The sequence below is a fragment of the Pterocles gutturalis genome, unplaced genomic scaffold, assembly GCF_000699245.1.
Source record: "Pterocles gutturalis isolate BGI_N339 unplaced genomic scaffold, ASM69924v1 scaffold50217, whole genome shotgun sequence".
Taxonomy (NCBI): Eukaryota; Metazoa; Chordata; class Aves; order Pterocliformes; family Pteroclidae; genus Pterocles; species Pterocles gutturalis.
This window is the reverse complement of record NW_010114743.1, coordinates 4,973-25,098: the sequence shown is the minus strand read 5'-3', so window position 1 is coordinate 25,098 and position 20,126 is coordinate 4,973. Positions and strand designations below refer to the sequence as shown.

At 37.8% G+C, this 20,126-nt stretch overlaps 1 protein-coding gene across 1 annotated transcript in view; it reads right to left on the bottom strand.

Annotated features, from left to right (window-relative positions):
- Positions 1-581: 581 nt before the first annotated feature.
- The window catches only part of ITIH3 (inter-alpha-trypsin inhibitor heavy chain 3), a 22,977-nt gene continuing 3,432 nt past the window's right edge, over positions 582-20,126 (bottom strand). Inside the window, exons 2-21 of the mRNA XM_010074902.1 lie at positions 19,401-19,424; positions 18,063-18,229; positions 16,927-17,031; positions 16,346-16,508; positions 15,334-15,444; positions 14,401-14,526; positions 13,720-13,836; positions 13,048-13,216; positions 12,586-12,711; positions 12,154-12,335; positions 10,600-10,785; positions 9,475-9,614; positions 8,935-9,089; positions 7,107-7,112; positions 5,366-5,416; positions 4,632-4,745; positions 3,835-4,039; positions 2,524-2,696; positions 811-922; positions 582-711 (exon numbers count right to left, since the gene is read on the bottom strand). Of these exons, the coding sequence (XP_010073204.1) occupies positions 582-711; positions 811-922; positions 2,524-2,696; positions 3,835-4,039; positions 4,632-4,745; positions 5,366-5,416; positions 7,107-7,112; positions 8,935-9,089; positions 9,475-9,614; positions 10,600-10,785; positions 12,154-12,335; positions 12,586-12,711; positions 13,048-13,216; positions 13,720-13,836; positions 14,401-14,526; positions 15,334-15,444; positions 16,346-16,508; positions 16,927-17,031; positions 18,063-18,202 (2,511 nt within the window). The 5' untranslated portion in view covers positions 18,203-18,229; positions 19,401-19,424. The remainder of the gene's footprint in view (positions 712-810; positions 923-2,523; positions 2,697-3,834; positions 4,040-4,631; positions 4,746-5,365; positions 5,417-7,106; positions 7,113-8,934; positions 9,090-9,474; positions 9,615-10,599; positions 10,786-12,153; positions 12,336-12,585; positions 12,712-13,047; positions 13,217-13,719; positions 13,837-14,400; positions 14,527-15,333; positions 15,445-16,345; positions 16,509-16,926; positions 17,032-18,062; positions 18,230-19,400; positions 19,425-20,126) is intronic.

The following is a 20,126-nucleotide window of genomic DNA, read 5'->3' as shown; positions in this document are numbered from 1 at the left end:
ACAGAAGTCCTGGCTGCTAACAGTCATCTCGAGTGCTGGCACTGCACCAGCCCTCAGCACTACACAGTCAAGTGGTCAGATGCTTTTAAGTACTGCTGAGCTATCCCGAAATATGTGCTGGTCTGTCCTCTTGTGTTGGATTTCAAAATGTATCTGGCATCCTGGGTTTTGTGAAACTGGAAATAAAACATTGATAGCTGTTGGAATAACAGAACAAGGCATTAAGTACTGATACTTTTATTTCAGTCACTCCTGACACTCAGTTATTGATTTAAAATTGGATAGAACGTTTCTGTTATGTTTTAAAATTATGACTTAAAATTTTACTTTTTTAAAAGTAGTACATTAATTCTATAAAATGAGGATATTTCAGGGAAGAGTGATATCTGTGCACACAGAATAGCTGTTTAGCACTTAAGATTTGATCAAATATGCAATAAACTTCTCTGTGACAATCCGTCATATCTTGACATTGCCAAACGTGGTAAGCTTATGTCTTTTTAATACTTCTTAAACACTGAAAAATACTGTTCTTTCAGGCAAATACTCTGTACAGCCATGAATCTGGAGGAAGCTGGAGTTTAAAACAGACTGGAAACAATATAGTCTGTATGAACACCATCTATCAGCCCAGCTCCATTGTTATGAACAAACCAGCAAGGAATATCGATGCCATGCTTGGGATCTCTTCTGTAATCCTTCTGCCAGCCCCTGAAAGGGAAAATACAGTCATGGGAGTGTCGAAGCAGAAACTGCAGTTTGGTAAGGTAATCTTTCCTAAGTCTTTGCTAAGGACTTAATTATTTTTACCTTGTTACTGTCAGTTCTTTGTTTTTAACAATCATTGTAGCATCTGGTTTCTTGGGATCAGATGCAGGATGAATTTCAAGTATGCTGAAGTCAATCAGGTGGAAAAACTGTCCTAAAAATAGAAGCTAAAATTACCATTTCAGGCATGTTGCACACATTAAAACAGAAACAAACCAAAGAGAAACCCCAGAATTTCTACATTCCCATGCTGTTTTCCATGTCTCCTCAGGGTTTTCAAACAATAAGCAAACACCAAGTTTTGTGTAAGGTTGAACATATGTCTATGGTATTATTTTCTTTTTCTAAACTAAAATTCTATGGATGTCATCTGGATATAAGTTCCAGCTTCTGAGTGTGCAGTGAAATTAGCCTTTTCAAGATATCCTCACTTTGTGTCTTTTCTATTCAGTAGTATTTATGACATAATCTCCAAGTCTTCAGCCTTTTTTTTAACCAAATAATACACATGTTGATCTCTGAAACTACTGGATGTGATTATGCTCAGAACAAGCCTGACAGCTAAGGAATTTTCACACTCCTGCCAGGATTAGCTCTCACACGCTTCTGCCCTGTCTGGGCTGGTGCAGGATGCTGCTGGTGCTTTGAATGCTGTAACAAGCACAGATTTTAGATTACTTAGTGAAGTACAGAGGCAAAGCCAAAGATGATGAAAATAGCCATGAGATGTGTAAGCCAGTGAACTGTGACATGGTGCCCCCACGGCACATGGGCTTTTTGCAATTTTCTTGCTACTTGCAATTCATACCATAGCAGAATAACTTCTGTGTGGAGAAGTTCTTTAGCCTGAGGAGACTGGAGCAGGAGAGCATAAATAACGTTCCAGCCTTATTCTGCTCTGTTTTGTTACAGCATTTCCCATGACACGTGGACCTAACGTGTCCCACCACTGGCTCACTCTCCTCAGGCCCCAAAGCGCAGACCAAGACTGAGAAGAGTAAGTTTGCAGCAGTTTATTATTTTCCTCAATGAGTAAATTTATCAACCCAAAATGAATGTTTGCTGCACTTACATGACTTTGTAAGTGAAAATTGGAAGGCAAGGGGGAATGGCTGCTGCTGTCTGTGTATTTTCCAACAGAGAATACACACCACCCAAGCCACTACAGTGGCTGAAAACAGGATTCAATGGGGTCAGTCTCTGAATTACCAACTTTGCCTTCTACTAGATTAAAGAACGTTAGCTAATGTGAGGAAAATCTTAGACGGTATAAGGCATTCTGTGACTTTTAATACATGTAAGTAAATCAATATATACCTTCTTTTCTTACGAGGATGCTCTAATTGAGGTATGGCAAATTTTAATTGAGCAAACACATGTATTTTTTCAGAGTGCTTGTACTTAGGAGAAAGGTGATAAGATGAAAGGAGAGATCAAACCATCCAAGCGACTGGAGGAATAGTGTAGTAAGAAAAAAAATATCTGTAGGTGGTGTTTATCAAGATAGAGAGGTTTAAAGATGCCAGTAAGGACAATGGATGATAGTGATTTCAGCAGCAGCAGAGGAATTTATGAAAAGATAATGCATAAAGTCTGAGCCATTAATATTTTGTCTGAAATCTTAATATGGCAAATCAATGTCATCTAAGTTTCCTCCACTATCTCAGTTCAGAAAGGTTAAGTACAAGAGTATGTCTACAAATTATGTAGCCTCATAAGGAAAGACAAGCATGAAAACACTAAATGAAGTAATACCTAATAATCCATGGGTCTGTTCAGACAGTTTATCACTTTCCAATGTATACAGTCCTAGGAAGTCTTGGTGGAGAGGATGTTTCTTCCATACTTGGTGCAAAACAATAACAAATGAGGCACCGCTGCCCATTGAGAGCACCAGATTTTTTTTCCTGTTAATTATCAAAGTTAAACTGAGGAAAAAAAGAAAAACTTGACTTAGGGTATTGTGCTTCCCAGAGTTAAGAGTGATTAGAAGAAACTTGAGAAGAAGAACATGTCCAACAAACAAAGATGGCTTTATAAATTGCTCAGTGTTTTTTTAAAATAGAGGTTTTGCTGCCTGGCTTGGTCCATGTGAATCTGTGTGTGCTCACAGACAGTTCTATTCTAGACTCATACTAAATTACTCTGCAAAAGGCCACCTAGCCTTTAATCTTTTCAGCAAGATGTTTCTACCAAAACTCATCCTGTAACAGCACAATTAATCCCAGATAGGTTAGTGATATGTAGATACAGCACTTCATCCTCAGTAAGGAAAATGTTATTGATAAAACCATAACTTCCTTCTTGCCTGGATGCTACCAAACACCTTTTTCCTCTTTTTTTTTTTTTTTTTTTTTTTTTTTTAAGAAAAGACAACTCATGAACTGTCTAGGTTAGTGCTAGGGTAAAGAATTGCTTCTGATTGTGTTAGATATGTCATCAGTGGCTATCATAATAAGAAAATAAGCATGCTGTGTGAATGACAGTTTCGCTCCAGTGCTCTTTCTGTTGCAGTGCCATGTTTGAGAAGGTAGTAATTTTGTTCCAGGTACACAATGAAAATGTAAATGAGGAGGAGAAGGAGATGCTACCCATTCCTTTTCTAAACTTCCTTCTGCACAGGTATAAATGATTCTGTAACTGATAAATCTCATGAAAAATATACCCGCTGACAGGAAAAATGTACCTGTTCTATAAATACCACAATTTCCATTTCTTACAATGGCGATTGTTTACAGCACATTATTATGTCTTTGAAACATTACACTCTGTCTAAAGTTACTCTTTAAGTATTTGCAAGACACTGTTGCATTAAGCACAGTACCAAATCTAGTTCTACCTTAGTCATAGTAATAGAGTATCAGGGATTCTTCACTTAGTCCAAGCAGAGGAATTTATGAATAATCATTCAGCATTTACGCAATAAAGTAGAGAGCAGAATCCAGCAGGACTTGAATCGGGTTTTTGTATATTCAGACAACAAATCTTAAAAGTGTATTATTGACCAACACTAAAAAAAGTGTAGAAACAAACACAGGAGCCTGATATTCTTTCTGTGAGCCTTACCCTTCTTGTTGCAAGGTGATGGAGTCAAGCCAGGTAAAACCTGTTTTTTTGTTGCCATTCTGAACTGTGATCTTCTCAGGAGTTACTGTCAGTTTTAAATCCAGGTGCTTATTTGCAATGCCAAGTTTTCCAAAATATGTGTTTTGGATCTTTGCATCATTACTTGTTTTTTTATCACCAATGAGTTCTCCATTGACTGTGATGCCTAATACAAAAAGGAAACATCAAGTGTTGATTTATAGATAGGACCTGATCAACAGATGTCAAGGAGTGTCATGGAAACTTAGCAACAACTCAAGGAAACAAATATGAGTTGAAAAATAGATTAGAATTACTTGTACATGTTTGTGCCAAAGTAGAATAAAGCTCTGGAGGCTGTTCTGTGGATTTCCACAAAGACAACAATCACTTTATTGAGAAGAGTTTAATATTTCCTAGAGCAGAAACAGCCTGTGATGGGCACAAATCCAATGTGTAACATTGGTCTCTCCTTACCAGGTATTCCATGAAATGGCAACGTAAGGATTATTTTATTGCTCATACTACTACTCACTGAGACAAATGATGTCTCTCAACTCTCACTGTGGTTTTCAAACAAAGTTTAGAAGTTCATTTTGCTCCAAGAAGTGAAACACAGTCATGGCAATGGCAACCTACCACAGCTACAGGAACTCCTACTAGCTTTGCTGGGAAAAAGCTTACACAGTATAAAAGAGAGGAATAGCCTTTAAACATAAGACATTTGGTTATAAATATCCTGATTTACTGTATTTAAAAATTTTAAATTAAAAACTCACCTGTAATTGGGTCATTTATTAAATTTAACACAGCACCCGGGTTTTCATTGATATTGAAACAAATGGCATCTTCTTTTTGTGGCACTGATATAATAAAGTGTGGATCTCCATCAACTGTAAAAGCAAATCACTGGTATTTGTATAGTGATACACAGGTTCACAGTTCTGCATGAACTTTTCATGTGGCAACGGAACTGCTGATGCTGGGGACCAGCAGGAACTGGTCCCTGCACAAGCTGTATGCCCAGCTTAGTCCAGCCCATCCTCCAAAGAGTGGCGGGGTCCCAAAGAAGATGCCACCAAAGGGAACTACATCCTTTTCCCCCTCATCTTTCCCAGGTACATGACATATATCCTATGTCTCTTGACCACTGCAAAATTTGGCACGTGGATTGTAGATTCAGGATGGCCACCTCTAAGTGCTTATCCCTGAGGGCCATGAAAGTATTACTGAGGGCAGGAGGTTCATCTGAACAGAGAACAGGCAGTTACCAACACAAAGCCTAGCAATGGGAAGGAGGACTAAGAAATGACCATACCTAGTCTCAGTGACTTGTTCTTTAAAAAACATTTGGAGATGTTTACAGTAAATTAAAATACTAGCCCCCCTGCTAACATAAAGTGGCTGCTATTGTGGAAGGGAATTATCTAAAAGACACATAAGAATTGTGCAATTTAGTCTTAAATACCCTCTTAAGTTCTCCTTCTAAGCAGACACTACACAAACTACTCACCACTAGTGTACCATGTGGGCTGTGATACATATTGGTAAGATAGTTGTGGAGCTGCAAAGAGTAAGGAAAAAAAATGTTAGGAAAACTCACATCAAAATGGAATATTTACTCGCTAGCTGCACAGTACATGTAAGATGGCAGGAAGTTAATATGCTAGGTAAATTGCTAATTCCATCCTAGTTTTTGAAACATATAGTCCATGGAATGACAATTTGTGCCCCTTTTTGAATCAAGCAAAGCTTCTGGATAGAGACAGATGTCACTTGTAGTCTAAATTGCTTGGAATGTTTCCACAAGGCCCAAGTAATATAGCTGTAGGACACAAATGTCTCAGACTTAAGGATTAAGCTGCCTATCAGCAAGGAAATGCAACATCATCCTTTGAAAACTTTTGAGGTTTTGACGTCTGGTTTTTTTTCCAGAATGAATTTAAGTCTTTTCAGTGAAGACTTGAGAAAACCAAACAGAGACAGAGAGAGAGATTGAAAGACTGAGACTAATCTCCAGAGAAAAAAACTTAAATCTAACTCTCATTTCCAGTATTGCCCAACCAGCAATCTGAAGGGTCAATTGCTGCCTCTCTTGAATAAAACAGTTCGGTTTTGTATAAGTAACTGAACATATTATTTTAGCCAGAGGTGCTGACATCATAGTCCCTTGCTTTATAAAATTCCAAGGGAGATGCAAATTCAAGTCCATCTTCTATTCTTGGGAAACAGCTTTCAGGAAAAAATGGAGGTTTGATGAACTTGCATTTACTCCTTAAAAGCTATTTAGCTGAAACCTTTTCATCTGGTATTGTTCAACCTTTAAGTGTGTTTTTAGCAGTGAGCCATGTTTTATCAGTGAGCAGAATTTGTCAGTATTTGTTAAAGTACAGCTGAAAACCCAGAAAAAGCAGTTTCTAACTCCCCAGTAATTTCAGAAACTTAAACTAATGACTTACGTGCCATAACAGATGTGACATCCTGTGCTGTGAATGAAAATAAATGTTATTTTCGAGATTAGAAAGAATGAAAACCAATCTCTCCCACTTCCCTCCTTCCACCAAAACCAACTTCAAAATCTGGTAATTATGTATAAATTTCTAAATATTTTAAAAAGAAAAACTTGGTCAAAACAGTTTATTTACTACTGTAACAAAGCAAATGTCACGAATAGGCAGCAAGCACACCCTACTTTTCAGCAAAAACATTCCTTCTCCAAAAGTCTGGGGTTTGCTCTGTAAGGGTCTGGGACAACCTGCTCTTCTCCAATTCTTCTGTGCCATCGTGTTCTAAACTGCAGGACTGGGAAGTCAGTGAGACTTACCCACCTGCTTCCACATTTTTCTAGTCTTCTACTCTTTTTACATCTGAAGCTATGGAGGTGTGTCTGAAGCCAGGGCTTTGTGCTGAAGAAGCAGCACTCACAGCACCAATGAAGATATCTCTGTATGAGAGATGGCTACACACAGGTACCTGGGAGTCACCAGTGCTAGCCCTGGAAAGCAACTTAGTTGTATTGGGCCTGAATTTTGTGATGGTGGGATGCTGCAATTATCAGAGATAGGAGGAACCACACTGAAAATGGTATTTACAAACTTTTCCAGCTGAAAAGTTTTTGATCTATTATAACACAGTGTTGATTTATTCACCAAGAATTTTATGAAAATATCACATCCTAGATCAAGTAAGTGATGCAGGAAACCTATCTCTAACAGTTAAAAATATTAAGTAAATTTAATAAGAAATGTACATACCTTCAGCTGTTACCACGGGTAGGTAAGAAGTAAAAGGAAGAAAAAGAGAAATTTACAGTTTCACTTGTATGATTAAACAGAAAGGATTCTGACCCTGTTAAAACATATTCTAAGAAAAAAAAAATTAACTTTTGACAATTCAACCAGGTATCTTCAGCATTTTACAGTTCAATTTCTTACCAATGATACAACTCAATATTTGTAGATTAAACAGAAACACACTGAAAGTAAAAAGCTATTATGTGGGGCAGAAAAACTGCAATTAATTATGTATATGACAAGAGCACTCTTACTAATTGTTTTATTGTTAAGCTATTGCAACATTGCATAATGTTTCTTACTGGTTTTACTCTTTTGCAGTTTTCAAGGCATTTGCATCACTCTAACATTGACTGGATGAGTCAGTAATCCTATTAGTGCATCTAGGCTCTAGGGTGTGTACAAATTATTTTATTTTCTTATACAGCAGTGGTGTTTTGAGTATTTTCTCCTATTACTGCTCTATACTTTCTATACACAAAGATGATTTACTTGGAAAGAGGTTGAGAAAGGGCCTACAGGTACCTGGAAAGGGAAAGCAAAGAGCTGAAGATCACTCTGAGTGAATGCCACTTCTGTCAGATGTTTGGGTAAGTTTTTCCAACTTATGGAGTCCAGCTGTAAACTTTAAAGTCATCATGTTGTATAGTGACTTGAATGTTTAATTAAACATGAAGTGTTTTTATGTCAGTATCCCATTATGAGAGTTATGAAAAATAATGCAAAAATTTTATCAGCAGAATGCCTGAAGAATTATTCAGAATTGAAGGGCACTTAGCAATTAATTGGTTTCAGGGCTTATTCCAGTTAAAAGAAAACCCCACTAACCTTCAATAAGCATCTCTGTTATGCTAAAATGCCTTAAGTTATCATGCCAAAATCAGGAGATGAGAAAGTTTTTCATCTAGAAGCCAGAAAGAGCCCACACAGAGCCTGAGAGGAACTTTTAGGGGCACTAAGCAAAAGTTTGGGGAAAAAAATCATGGATGCTAACAGAAGAGATTAAAAGCCTCACCAGAGGTTTGTCAGACCTGTTGAATGAGGGAGAGATGAGGATGGCCCCAGCAACACACACAGATGAGGACAGGGTGGCTTTGGGGTGCACTGTGCAGATAGCATTTGCCGTACTTTGCTCAAGAGGAATAGGGTGATTTTGTTTCACACAGGTTACAGAGAGGCTGAACTGTATGACAGCACAGTGTCTTACTGAGCAGGGAGTTCATAATTAGCCAAAGTATCAGAGGAGAACAAATTGTGCACGTTCAATATAATTGCTTTTCTTTCTCTAATATTTATGGATACTGTGTTTAACAGCTATAATCTCCATCTTTTTACAACCTGATCTATCCTGCACAAGGAAGATCTCATGCAAATTTTCCTCTTTCATGTAGTAAGATGTCACTACATCCACCCCTAAGCGGAAGTATGTAGAAAAATAAAGGAGAAAGTGATGGGAACTAAACTGAAAATAGCTGGATTATTAAATTAGAAATGCTTCTTTGATTTTTGTGGGGGAGGGGTGTTAATTTAATATTTTACATATTTAGCTTTAAATATACTTATTTTGAATTTATAGTATTTTGCCTATAAGATTTAGTAATGAAGGATGGTTTGATGGAAATGAGGTTTACAATGAAAAGTAATTTTGCATGAACCATACATGTACACAGCTTGGAAAGTACATTTTTCAGATACATGTTTAAAGCTATGCCCACACAAAAGCCCTTCTTTAGGGGAACATCAAAGGAACACTTAGCTTCTCAAATACAAACTGTGAAAATATCTATACCTTCAGTGGGCTTATCAGCAACCCCATCTTGATTGTCATAGTCTTCTGGCTTTGTTACCACCATGGATGTCAGTGGCGTTACAAACTTGTATTTTAGTGAGAGATCCAGGGCTTCAGCCGTAAGGTTTTCCTTTTCTTCTCCTGAAGCTGCAATACTGAATACAGGTAGAGACCTCTAGCATCAATGATTGCTAAATTACTCACTGAATTCTGGATTAAGTATTTTTCTTTGAAGTCATTTCTCTGCAGCTAATTTATCAATAAATAATACTTGTTACAGTCTAAGAGCACTTCTGATTCCAAGAAAAAGGCAAAACTGTGCTTTATATTTGCAATAATGTAAATTTTTTTAATCTGCAAACCAAAACAGGAATACTGAGGCTGGGGAGGAGAATAGGTTGGGAGCTTTTCCTTTGTGTTTTTCATGCTTTCCCATTGGCACCTCAGTGTGATGTCAATTTCAGTTTCACATCCTAGAAGTTGCACCAGTCAGATGGCTTAACGGGTTCATAGCTAAAATGCTATTCTAGAGATAATTACCGTTTTTCCAGGAGTTGTTCAATGGTGAGATAAGCCCAGAGCCTTTCAATGTAATCTCCAAATATGTATTCTTGTTCTTGGAAAGCTTTAGCTGTTTGCTCAGCATCTTGTTGTGTAGTATATGACAGGACATCATTAGCCTGTTGGGAACAGGGAAACTTCTCTGTATCATAAGTAGCCAGCGACTTCCAGAACGTCCCAAAATCAAGACCTTCACAGCTGAAAATCTTGCTAAATTGAAAACAGTCTGGTCCTAACATAGCACTTGCCCAGGAAACTGTCAGTGTTGTATCAGGATCTTTGTTCCGTTGCTTCTGTGAAGGTTAGTAGTGTACACTATGGGATATAATGTACACTACAGGTTATAATGAAGTTTCCAAATCCACATGGCATTTTTGTTCATTAGAATTTGGCTACTCAGGATTTAAAGAACTTTGATTATAATGCCAATTCATACAGGAACATGTTAAAGCAGATATGCCGGCTAACTTACTAATAATACCTTATCTGTATTTGAAATATACCTGATTTCATATAATACATTTAATACACCGCAGTGCATGGGGCATATATGCAGTTCACAGTGTTCACGACAACATGATCTATAATATCTTTGTGTTGTCTTTCTTGAATATCAGGGACAAAATTTTCTACAGAATCCAGATCTGGAGAGGTATTTAGATCACTTGGTTCGTATTGGAAGAAGACTTCTATTTTAAGAGGAAGGCATTTCAAATATTCAGCTGGCTTATTCATCAGTTTTCCTCACCCAGTGAAGACTAGTGTCTGTGAACACTGAACATTTGGCTCCTGAGAGAATCATGTAGGGTATTTAGTGACTAAACAAAACAAACAAACAAACAGAAGAACATATATCTGTTAGCAAAGCTAATCCAGTCACACTACACAAAATTGTTCCAGACTGACCCTAGTATGCCTGACTGAGTTAGGCAAGTAACTTGCGGTTTTAAAAGCAATTATTTTGGTGCATTTAGTTTCTCACATATGCAGTAACACATCCTGCCACTGAGGTAAAGAAATACCAGTAAACATTTTAAGTGTCGCCAGCTTTGAACATTCAGACATTTTGTGCACCTTACTTAGGTCAAAGAAATCCATACTTACGCCTTCACCTCTCACATCTACAGTCAAACTGTTTTGGTTGTTGTCAATAAAGCGCCCAGCCACCACAATCTCGGACCCATCATAGAAATGCTTAAAACTGTTTTTAGTTAGGTCTGATATTTCATTTTCTGGGTAGTTTAACTCCACATCTGTAAGCATGGGATTTGACACCTCATCATAAAACCCCTAGAGGATAAAAAAAAAAAGGAAAACATTTAACTGTTGTTGTTTCTTTAATTCATAGGTAGATCTTTACCCAGAAGCATCCTGCTATTTCAGCAATGAAAATTAAAACTGTATCCTAGAAGAAATACTTAAATATTCAGTTAAATCTCAGAGTACAAGGCCTAAAAATCTACAAATAATGGAAATGAGAAAGCACATACAAACTCTTCAGTCTCACTAAGAGAAAGGAAAAGTATCTGAGAACAACATACTGTGGACGATGAGTTTCATCAATGTCAATCCAGACAGATTCCAAGCTTTCCCCCATTTTATAGAAATAAGTTTCTAGATCTACTCCCTCTAGAGACTGAATGACAATATAAGCCAAAGGAGACTAGATATTTGATTTTGTCAAGGCTTACAATGAAACCAATTATCTAAATACTTTGGTGAATTTTTCGAATGGCTATTGGAATGTGAGAAGTAAAAAAACATGCCTATGCTTGTTCTCATGCCTTGTAACGGCTATAAAATGCTTCAGAAGTATGGTACGATACATCTGATTGCAGTAAGTTCCTAAAGACAGAATATCTAGAGAGTTCATGCTATGTCATCCTTCTCTTCCCTTAACATGACATTAACTATGTGATCTGTGAAGTATGGGAGATATAATGATTGCAGCAATTTTGCTGCACACTAAAGTGTCCTTCAGAACCATGACATTGGGTTTGTTTAGCCTGGAGAACAGAAGGCTCCGGAGAGACCTTATAGCAGCCTTCCAGTACTTAAAAGGGGCTATAGGAGAGATGGGGAGGGACTCTTGATCAGGGGGTGTAGTGACAGGACAAGGGGTAACGGTTATAAGCTGAAAGAGGGTAGATTTAGATTAGATATAAGGAAGAAATTTTTTACTCTGAGGGTGGTGAGGCACTGGCCCAGGCTGCCCAGAGAAGCTGTGGATGCCCCATCCCTGGAGGGGTTCAAGGCCAGGCTGGATGAGGCTTTGAGCAACCTGGGCTAGTGGGAGGTGTCCCTGCCCATGGCAGGGGGGTGTAACTACATGACCTTTAAGGTCCCTTCCAGCCCAAACCACTCTATGATTCTGTGACTTGTGTCACCCTATGCCTAGTTTTGAACCCTCTTCCATAGCCCACAGTATTTTTTTTTTACTGTTATTTTTTTATTTTTTTTTTCTTTTACTGTCCTTCCACTTTCTGCTTACATAAGGGAAGTATAAAATTAAATGCAAATAATATTCTGATTGCAGCAGACTTGAGTATCTCAGTACCAGATTACATTTTGGGATTTTGATTACTTCAAAATAAGAACATATGTACACTTATCTGTATTAATATATTTCTCATCTAATTTAAGTGGTGATTACTGTACCTGAAGCTGTAAAGCTGCATCAGAGTCAGGATAAATGCGACGGGCCACTCCTTTATTCTCCAGTGCCATTTTCTCCAAGAAGTTGTAGTCAACACCATAGCCAAAACCAAGATTGTATAAGGGATATTTTCCTTCAATGGCTTTTTTTACATGTGCCTGAATGTCCTGAGTATTTGATATGCCTGCATCAAACCAGAAAAAGTTTGAGTTTTCTTCATAAACAGACAAAATTATCACAAAATGAGACATGGCTAGTCATGTCCAGATTTCTTAGGAGGCATTATCAAAAACTTGGTTTAGTAGTATGATGCTCTTATAGTAGCATTTAAATAATGAAAACATCCAGAAGTCAAAGATGGAGGCCAATTTTAACTGACCATTTTTTTGATAGTTAATTCACTCTCTTTATTATTCCATACAACGCAAACTTACCTACATTTGGTTGGCCATCTGTTAACATGATAATTATAGAAGCACTTCTCTTGGGCACAAGGTTTCTTTCATGAGCAGCATTCAGCATATCAATTCCCCTCATTAGACCACCATGTAAATTTGTCGCTGCAAGGCAGACACAGAAATTTTGTTTCAGCACAGACAGTCAAAATAAAAGCCTGTTTTTCACTGGAATCTGACAAGATCTCATTAGAATATGAAAATGAAAAATTTGGATTTGCAAGCAGGGGGGTGTTTAGATAGAAAAGTACCTGGACTTTGGAAACAAGGAAAAATAGATGTCAAGTTCTGAGTAAATTTCAACTTTAGGAGTGTCTCCTCAGGAATTAAAAAAAAAAAAAAAATTAAAAAAAAAAAAGAGGCTGTAACATTGTGTTCACAGACAGAATTGATAAATTAACTTACACAATGACCTATTGTCAAGTCCAGTAGAGTACTTACCATCTCTTGTGTGAATGCCCTGAACAAACTTCCTTGCTTCATCCAAATTCTCGGGAGTGGCCTTGATTAATGTTTCTTTCCATGTGTGTACTTCACTAGCAAACAGTATGAAATTGAAGAAGTCATCTTCTTTAATGTCATCTAAGATTTTTAGAAGTGCTTCTCTCGTCTACAAGACAAAGAGATTTAAATGTATGGTTCAACATTTAATGAAATAGGTGCTGACAGATTTTACATTATTACTCTCTCAGCATTTGGGTATTTTTAACTTTTACACAGTATGTCGTGCAAAAATTCTAAGCTTGTTCTGTCCTTGCCAGTCCCTGTGTCTACTTCAGAGTAACTCTCGTGAAGTCACCCAGTTGCAATTACATCTGGTAAATCTCTGTAGCTGAGAAGAAAATCAGGTCTCACGTCATGGATTGTTGCTTACACTGAGGTAAGCTGGCATGGCAAACTTAAAGTGATGGGAAATGGGTAGCCACAGGTTGGTGGAGAAGCTCATGCCCAAGTAAGCATGGATATTTTGATGCAGCACCAAAACATGAAAATTCTGAGCACTAGCTTAGAATGAGGAGTCCTAACTATGAAAAGAGCAGTATAAGCCACCATGTCCCATCCATCATAAAAGAGGCTCTTCCATTGGGACGTTATAGTAATGTAATAACTTACCTGTTCTATTTCTCTTCCAGACATCGAGCCACTAATATCTATCACAAAAACAACATTTTTGGGCAACATTGGAAGATTTGTTGGTGCAAAGAAGTGAACAAAGTAGCCATTGACAATCTGAAAAATAAAAAGTTAAAGAAACAACCAAAACTTTTGTATATTATAAATATAAAATGGATAAAGAACAAATTACTTTCATTGAGTGTCTAACCTTTGAGTGGACTAGTAGGCTTTAATGGCCCTGACTGGCCTCACCTCTGTCTGTGGGTCCAGGAGCTTCATGAAAGCACAAGCCTGGGACTTCAGTCCCTGCCTGCGCTACACTGCAAGAATACCTGTCTCCAGCTGTGTCACAGCCATACCTGTTCCTGCCCATGGACTCCACTGATTTGGATCCCTCTCTGTTGACTGACCTCCCACCTTGACCTAGGGCTGCCTCATCACCACAAACTTGCCTGATGACCTGGATTCTCAGCTTGAATCTGGCTACCATCTCTGTGTCTGCTTTGCTCAGGTACTACAGGGAGAGGGCTCTTGGCTGGCAAAGCCCTTGTGCTGTTGGCTGTGTTGTCACACTCAACTCCTTGTCCATTAGGGAACAGCTGGCCCTCGCTGATCCCTGACCTTTACTATGCAAGCTAAGCTGTTTAACAGTTCAAAATTTCCAGCTGTCAGATTTACCTGCAAATTATCTGGTGTTGTTCTCTTCACATCATATTTTACAATAAAATCCCCATCCAAGACAGACTGCGAGCAATTTGCACAGGTTCGCTGCTGATCAAGAGTTGGCTTGAAAGAGATGTGCCCCTGAAAAAAAAGCCTTCATTAGATCTGAACCTTAATAGCTGAAAATTTTCTACAGAACACAAAGAAGTCTGCATTTTTGTAAAACTATTCACAGACATGAGAATAACCTGTTTTATCGGCTTAGGTATTAGTTTGTATCCATATCTATTTATATATTTCTTGATAGGTAACTCATGTGAAGGCTGCTATCTAGAGCTTTCTTCAAATGTTCACTCCCCCTTCTTCCTTGGTTCAGCCCTCCACTCCGAATGACACCGTGATAAGGCTGTTGGGCAGACTATGTCTTGAGAATTCTACCACCTCCACACATGAGAAAGCTCCTTGTTACTGACTCAGATCCATATCTATTTATATATTTCTTGATAGGTAACTCATGTGAAGGCTGCTATCTAGAGCTTTCTTCAAATGTTCACTCCCCCTTCTTCCTTGGTTCAGCCCTCCACTCCGAATGACACCGTGATAAGGCTGTTGGGCAGACTATGTCTTGAGAATTCTACCACCTCCACACATGAGAAAGCTCCTTGTTACTGATTCAGTTCTTCTCTGAGAAATGGTCCGCTCGGTATGCAGGTTTCCAACTACTGCTCTGGGACTAGCTCGGGTACAGTACTATGCTAACAGGTATGTGGCTTCTGATCTGCATGGAGATGGCTTTCAACTTGCTAGCTTGGAATTCAGAAGCTTACTGGATTTTCAGGTTTTTTTTCCTTCAACTTCCATTGCTAGCCACTACAGCACTTTTGCACTGACATTATTTCAGAATGATAACCGCAGAAGATAAATTATGGAATGCAGTAGTCATTGTACCTTTTTTTCTGACAAAGTTTTTTTAATGATATTTTGTAGATCGTTGGTGATGAATGTTCCTTCCGCTTCCAGCTCAGTGATACCCTGGGGCTCAAAGATATCTACTTCAATCTGAAATATTAATTGAAAATTCATTGTCATTGATTACCCTACAACATATGAACTTTGCCATTTACAGGAAGATCAGAAAGCAACTACAGATGTGAAAGAGAGATTTTTGTAAAAGCAAAAGAAATGTACTTTTGTAGTTCATAATGACAGTCCAAATCCACACTTCTGTGGACACACCTCAGCCAGAAAAGCCTTTTTACACATAGAAGTTAAAAACAAAGCTAGAAACAAATAAACATTAATAGAATTTTTTTTGAAAGCTAGATACTGGAATTTTGTAAAATGTTAATAAATACTTAAGTCCTTCAAAAACATAGCCCAGCCATCAGCTGTGAGTTGTGCCCAGCTGCGACCTATATTTCAGTATATGCTACATAAACTCTTACAGATGCCAAGTTTTGTGATGATTTTTACACGGCATTTTCTGGGCATATAAAGGGGAAAAATTTTGCCTTAGAGCTGGGTTTTAGCAGGGCAGATAGGAGCAATCAAAGACAAGCTCTGCACACAAAAGCCGCAGTATTCTAGAATGTGACATACGTATCACTGTAATTTAAGATGATGCAGTTTCATGGTGGTGTGAGAAAGGTATAGTTTATGCTATAAAGGTATTATAAAAGCTATCAGTCTTCTATTTTACCCCAAGGCATGGTAATGGCCTTTTCAGGTTTCCAAATACCATTTGTTTTGGAGGATTAGTGGCTGAGCCAATTTGTCAGGCTTACAAACAAAAATCTGCAGTAAAACATACTGGACTACCCATGTGATTCTTTAGAAATATTATCACGGGCCTTTAGCTCAGCTGTGAACTAATGACCATGGTACTCCATTTTCAACAGATGTACAGAACTTAATCATCTCTTAAGTTACAGTATCCAGTTTGATAGAGTTTGCTGTTTACCTCAAAATCTTTGACAAGCTGCTTTGGTTTTACTTTGATGAACATCTCATATTTTCCAAAGTGTCGCTTCAGCAGTTCCTCATATGTGAGTTCAAAAGTGACTTTACTGGCTGCCGCAACATTGACTGAGACAGTGAATTTTTCTGTTTTTCTTCCTGAAGCTCTGTATTTAAGAGGGTAAGAGAAAGAGTATCTTTATCTTCTTTCACAATATTTATTGTTTGGGTTGATGGAGTATGAGATTCAAAAAGCAGTAAAACAAAGGTGGGAATTTTGTTTTATTACTAAAGTCATACCCAAACTGTAGAACTATTCAAGTTTCCCAGTGCACTTAAACCCAGGAACAGGTCATACAAAGTCAGTAAACATTGCAGACACAGTCTTTCCATAATTGCAGATTCTGCCTGTGTAGTCAGAATGTGTATTTCCTTTTTATAATTTACACTACAATAACTCTAACTTAATGATTGTTCCTTGGTCCTGTAAAAAACAAACTTCAGAAATATGCCAGAACAAGGCATTTCCAATCTCAGAATTTACTATGGGATGATGGTGTGGAAGCCACACAACATAATTCTTACTTGACAAGACCAGCAGTCTGTCCCTTTGAAACAGCCTTCTCATATTGCTTTTTTGCAACTTCTTTTTCTTTTATGGTTCCAGGGTAAGTAACACCATCAATTGTCCTGCAGATGAAAAAGTCTTTGTTTAGCTGAATGGTTTGCAACAATACATGAAAATTTACTATAGGCAATTCTCTGTTTAGTGATTGGTTTGCTAAAAAGCACCTTATCTGATATTGACAAGATTTAGCACCTGAAAAACTAGTCTTCTCAGTGAATTTAGCTGGAATGAAGAGCTCTACACTCAGTATCTTAAGAGGATCTAAACCAATTTTTACTTTGAAAATTAATTAGATCAAAACTGGCCTGAGAGCAACACTACTGACACCTGCCATATTCCTACACTTCAGCAGCTTGGCCATCTCATCTAATGGCAAGCTGACTCTCTGGATGAGGCTTATCTGTCCAAAGATAGCTGTCTACAGCTGAACGTTTCATCCTTTGACTCCTTACGCCATTAAACAGGCATTTCTCACACAGGGATTAATCTCATCTTATAGAAAAAGTTCTAGCATGCATTAAGAGTAGTTGTGCCCTAAAAGCTACTGTTTCTTTTCACTGAAAATAAAACAGGCATAGTGTGATTAGCAGAGATGGATGTGTTTAAACTGAATTAAACCACATAACGGTGTGAGAATTGCATATTATTGCAACTAAAGGTACAAATGTAAAGGAATAATTCTCTCTCTTTCCTGCCTTTCATTCAAATATGATTTTTAAATGAAGAGATAAATTAAGCTGTCATGTCATCAGGGAAATTAAGTAATGGAACATTTTTAGCTTGATAATACCAGAGTAAGTGAGTGGTATTTCTGAAAAGGTGAATGGATCTCCAGAGAAGATCCCCCATTCCCCAAGGTCCATGATGATGAATAGAAATAACTGAAAATTACTCATCTTTTCTACAGATGTACCAATGTTTGCCTTTCTCTAAGTATCTCGCATCCTAAGTTAATAGTACCAGAAAATCGCGCAGGAGGCATTTAGAAATCTATCAAATGGCAAAGTAAAAATGAACATTTGGGTTCAGTTTCTCCCAGTTGCATTTGCACAGATTTTTAGTCTTCTCTAACAATATTGTAAAGATTACACACATGCTGAAGTTGGTAATGAAGGCTGTTTTAGGGAGTTCAACATCAAAGAAGACTTCTTTCTGTGCATTTCCACGATTGACAGCTCGACTGGTGATGACATTGTGGGCAAATCGGGAAGTTACTTTACTATCAATTTTCATGCTATAGATTTCTATCCCATTGACAACCTGCAGATTGAAAAATGAAAAACAAGCAAACAAAAACAAAGAGCTAGCTGTTACACTGATGTTTCTGTTAATAGCCATAATCATATTTTTAAAAATGAAATCACAGCAAGACATTCTATCACTCCAAAGCAAAACAGGAAGGACCTAATCATAAGAACTGGAGCACAGCTGTGCTTCCTTGGATATCTATACACTGCCATCATGGTGCTATTCCACAAGTTATAACTACAACCTCTTTAACAAATACTACCACCACAGCAAAGATACTGCCATTATAAAAACAATTCTTTTTCTCTACTGAGACTGTGACTTTGTTTATGGTTAGTGAAAGAGCACAACAACTTATTGCTGCCTCACTGTATTAGTGACCTAATTATCAGCTGAGTGGATGATTCCTAGGGCAGGGATGTAAGTAGTCATCTTGTGTAAAAATAGACCTAAACAATTGCAGTTGGCTCCAAATTCCATTTTATGTTATTCTCCATTTCCTCACAACTGGGGCTCATTCTTTTTTAAACAAGGAAATGGGTAGAGCAATATTTATTTTCTTTGAATGCTCAGGTATGAGGTTGCTGGAGACTATATGAAAGCAGAGGTAACAACAGATATGACTCTTTAGGCAGTCCACAACAGCAAGGTCTGCTTCTTGCAGTAAAACCAGCACTGGAAAGAACCTTGGAGCTTTTATGGTGGGCCAGATCTCTGGCTCATTGATTAAGGTGCCCAAACAATCAAATCATTTAAGCACTGCTGAAGAGGAGTCCAGGTACCAAGCGGAATCAGCCTCAGAGATGACAACTCTTGCCTTCCTTAGAAATTACTACAACATAAGACCAAAATAAAAATAAAACCAACATAGAATGGATGTCTGTTAGAGATAAAGAGGTGACTCCAAACAGCTTTGCTATTTATTCAAATACTATGAGGTTAAAAATCTTTTGCTCATTCTCTTTCCTTATCCAGGAGTTTCCATCAGAGCCTGGAAAGGAACTGTCTAGTTCGTCCTACTGCCTAAAAACAAGCAACTCTGGGCTACTCCTCTTGTCATACACACTCAGAAACATCCATTTGCTCAGACTGGACTCACAGAAACATGTTGTGAACACAGTAAGAATACTCTTGTAACTGTAAATCTCTCTCAGTAGCCCAGACAAAATCAAATCTTACTCACCAAGTCATTATCAGCATTTCGCTTCTGTAAAAAGAAGAACAGGGAAAAAATCATAACTAAGGCAGGAAAGCTGCATTAGAAATAAATCACTTAGCACCTATGTCTTTATCTTCTGCTTCCAAGTAAAAAGAAGTTTAGGAGAAAGAAGGCTTGGGAAAGGTTCTTATTAATAAACTGAAGTAAATTCAAGGGAAAAGCAAGTACGGCATCTGAGGCAGGTATAATTATTTTCCTTATAGCATTCCCAGTTTTGGTGAATCTTTTGATTTTCATTTGATGTTAGTGCACCTTAAATACCATGGGTTTGAAAGACAAGTTAAACTTTGAGTTTTGCTGATTTTGTATTTTGCTCAAGTGACACAAGAAGTAGTTATCTTCTTTCAGCCGAAAAACAATAACACATTACCTGAGAGATGAGGGGAGAGTGAGAGGAAGAGGCCTGAATGCTCAGTGCCATTTATAATTAAATGTCATTGAGACTAAAGAACACACTAAAATCTGCTTAATACAGCTTCTTTGAGTATAGATTGGCTGTATGATGACATCAAAGTAAAAACAGAGTATCTTGTCCTGGAGGGTCTATCTTTTTCTTGGGAATTCCTGGCTTGGGGTCCTGTGGCATATATTTTGTCTTTTCAAACTAATTATCCTTTGGAAGGAAAAAGGCGGTTGTATCAAAGCATAAAAAACTAGTTTGCACATTTTTTTTCCAGTCACATGCACTCA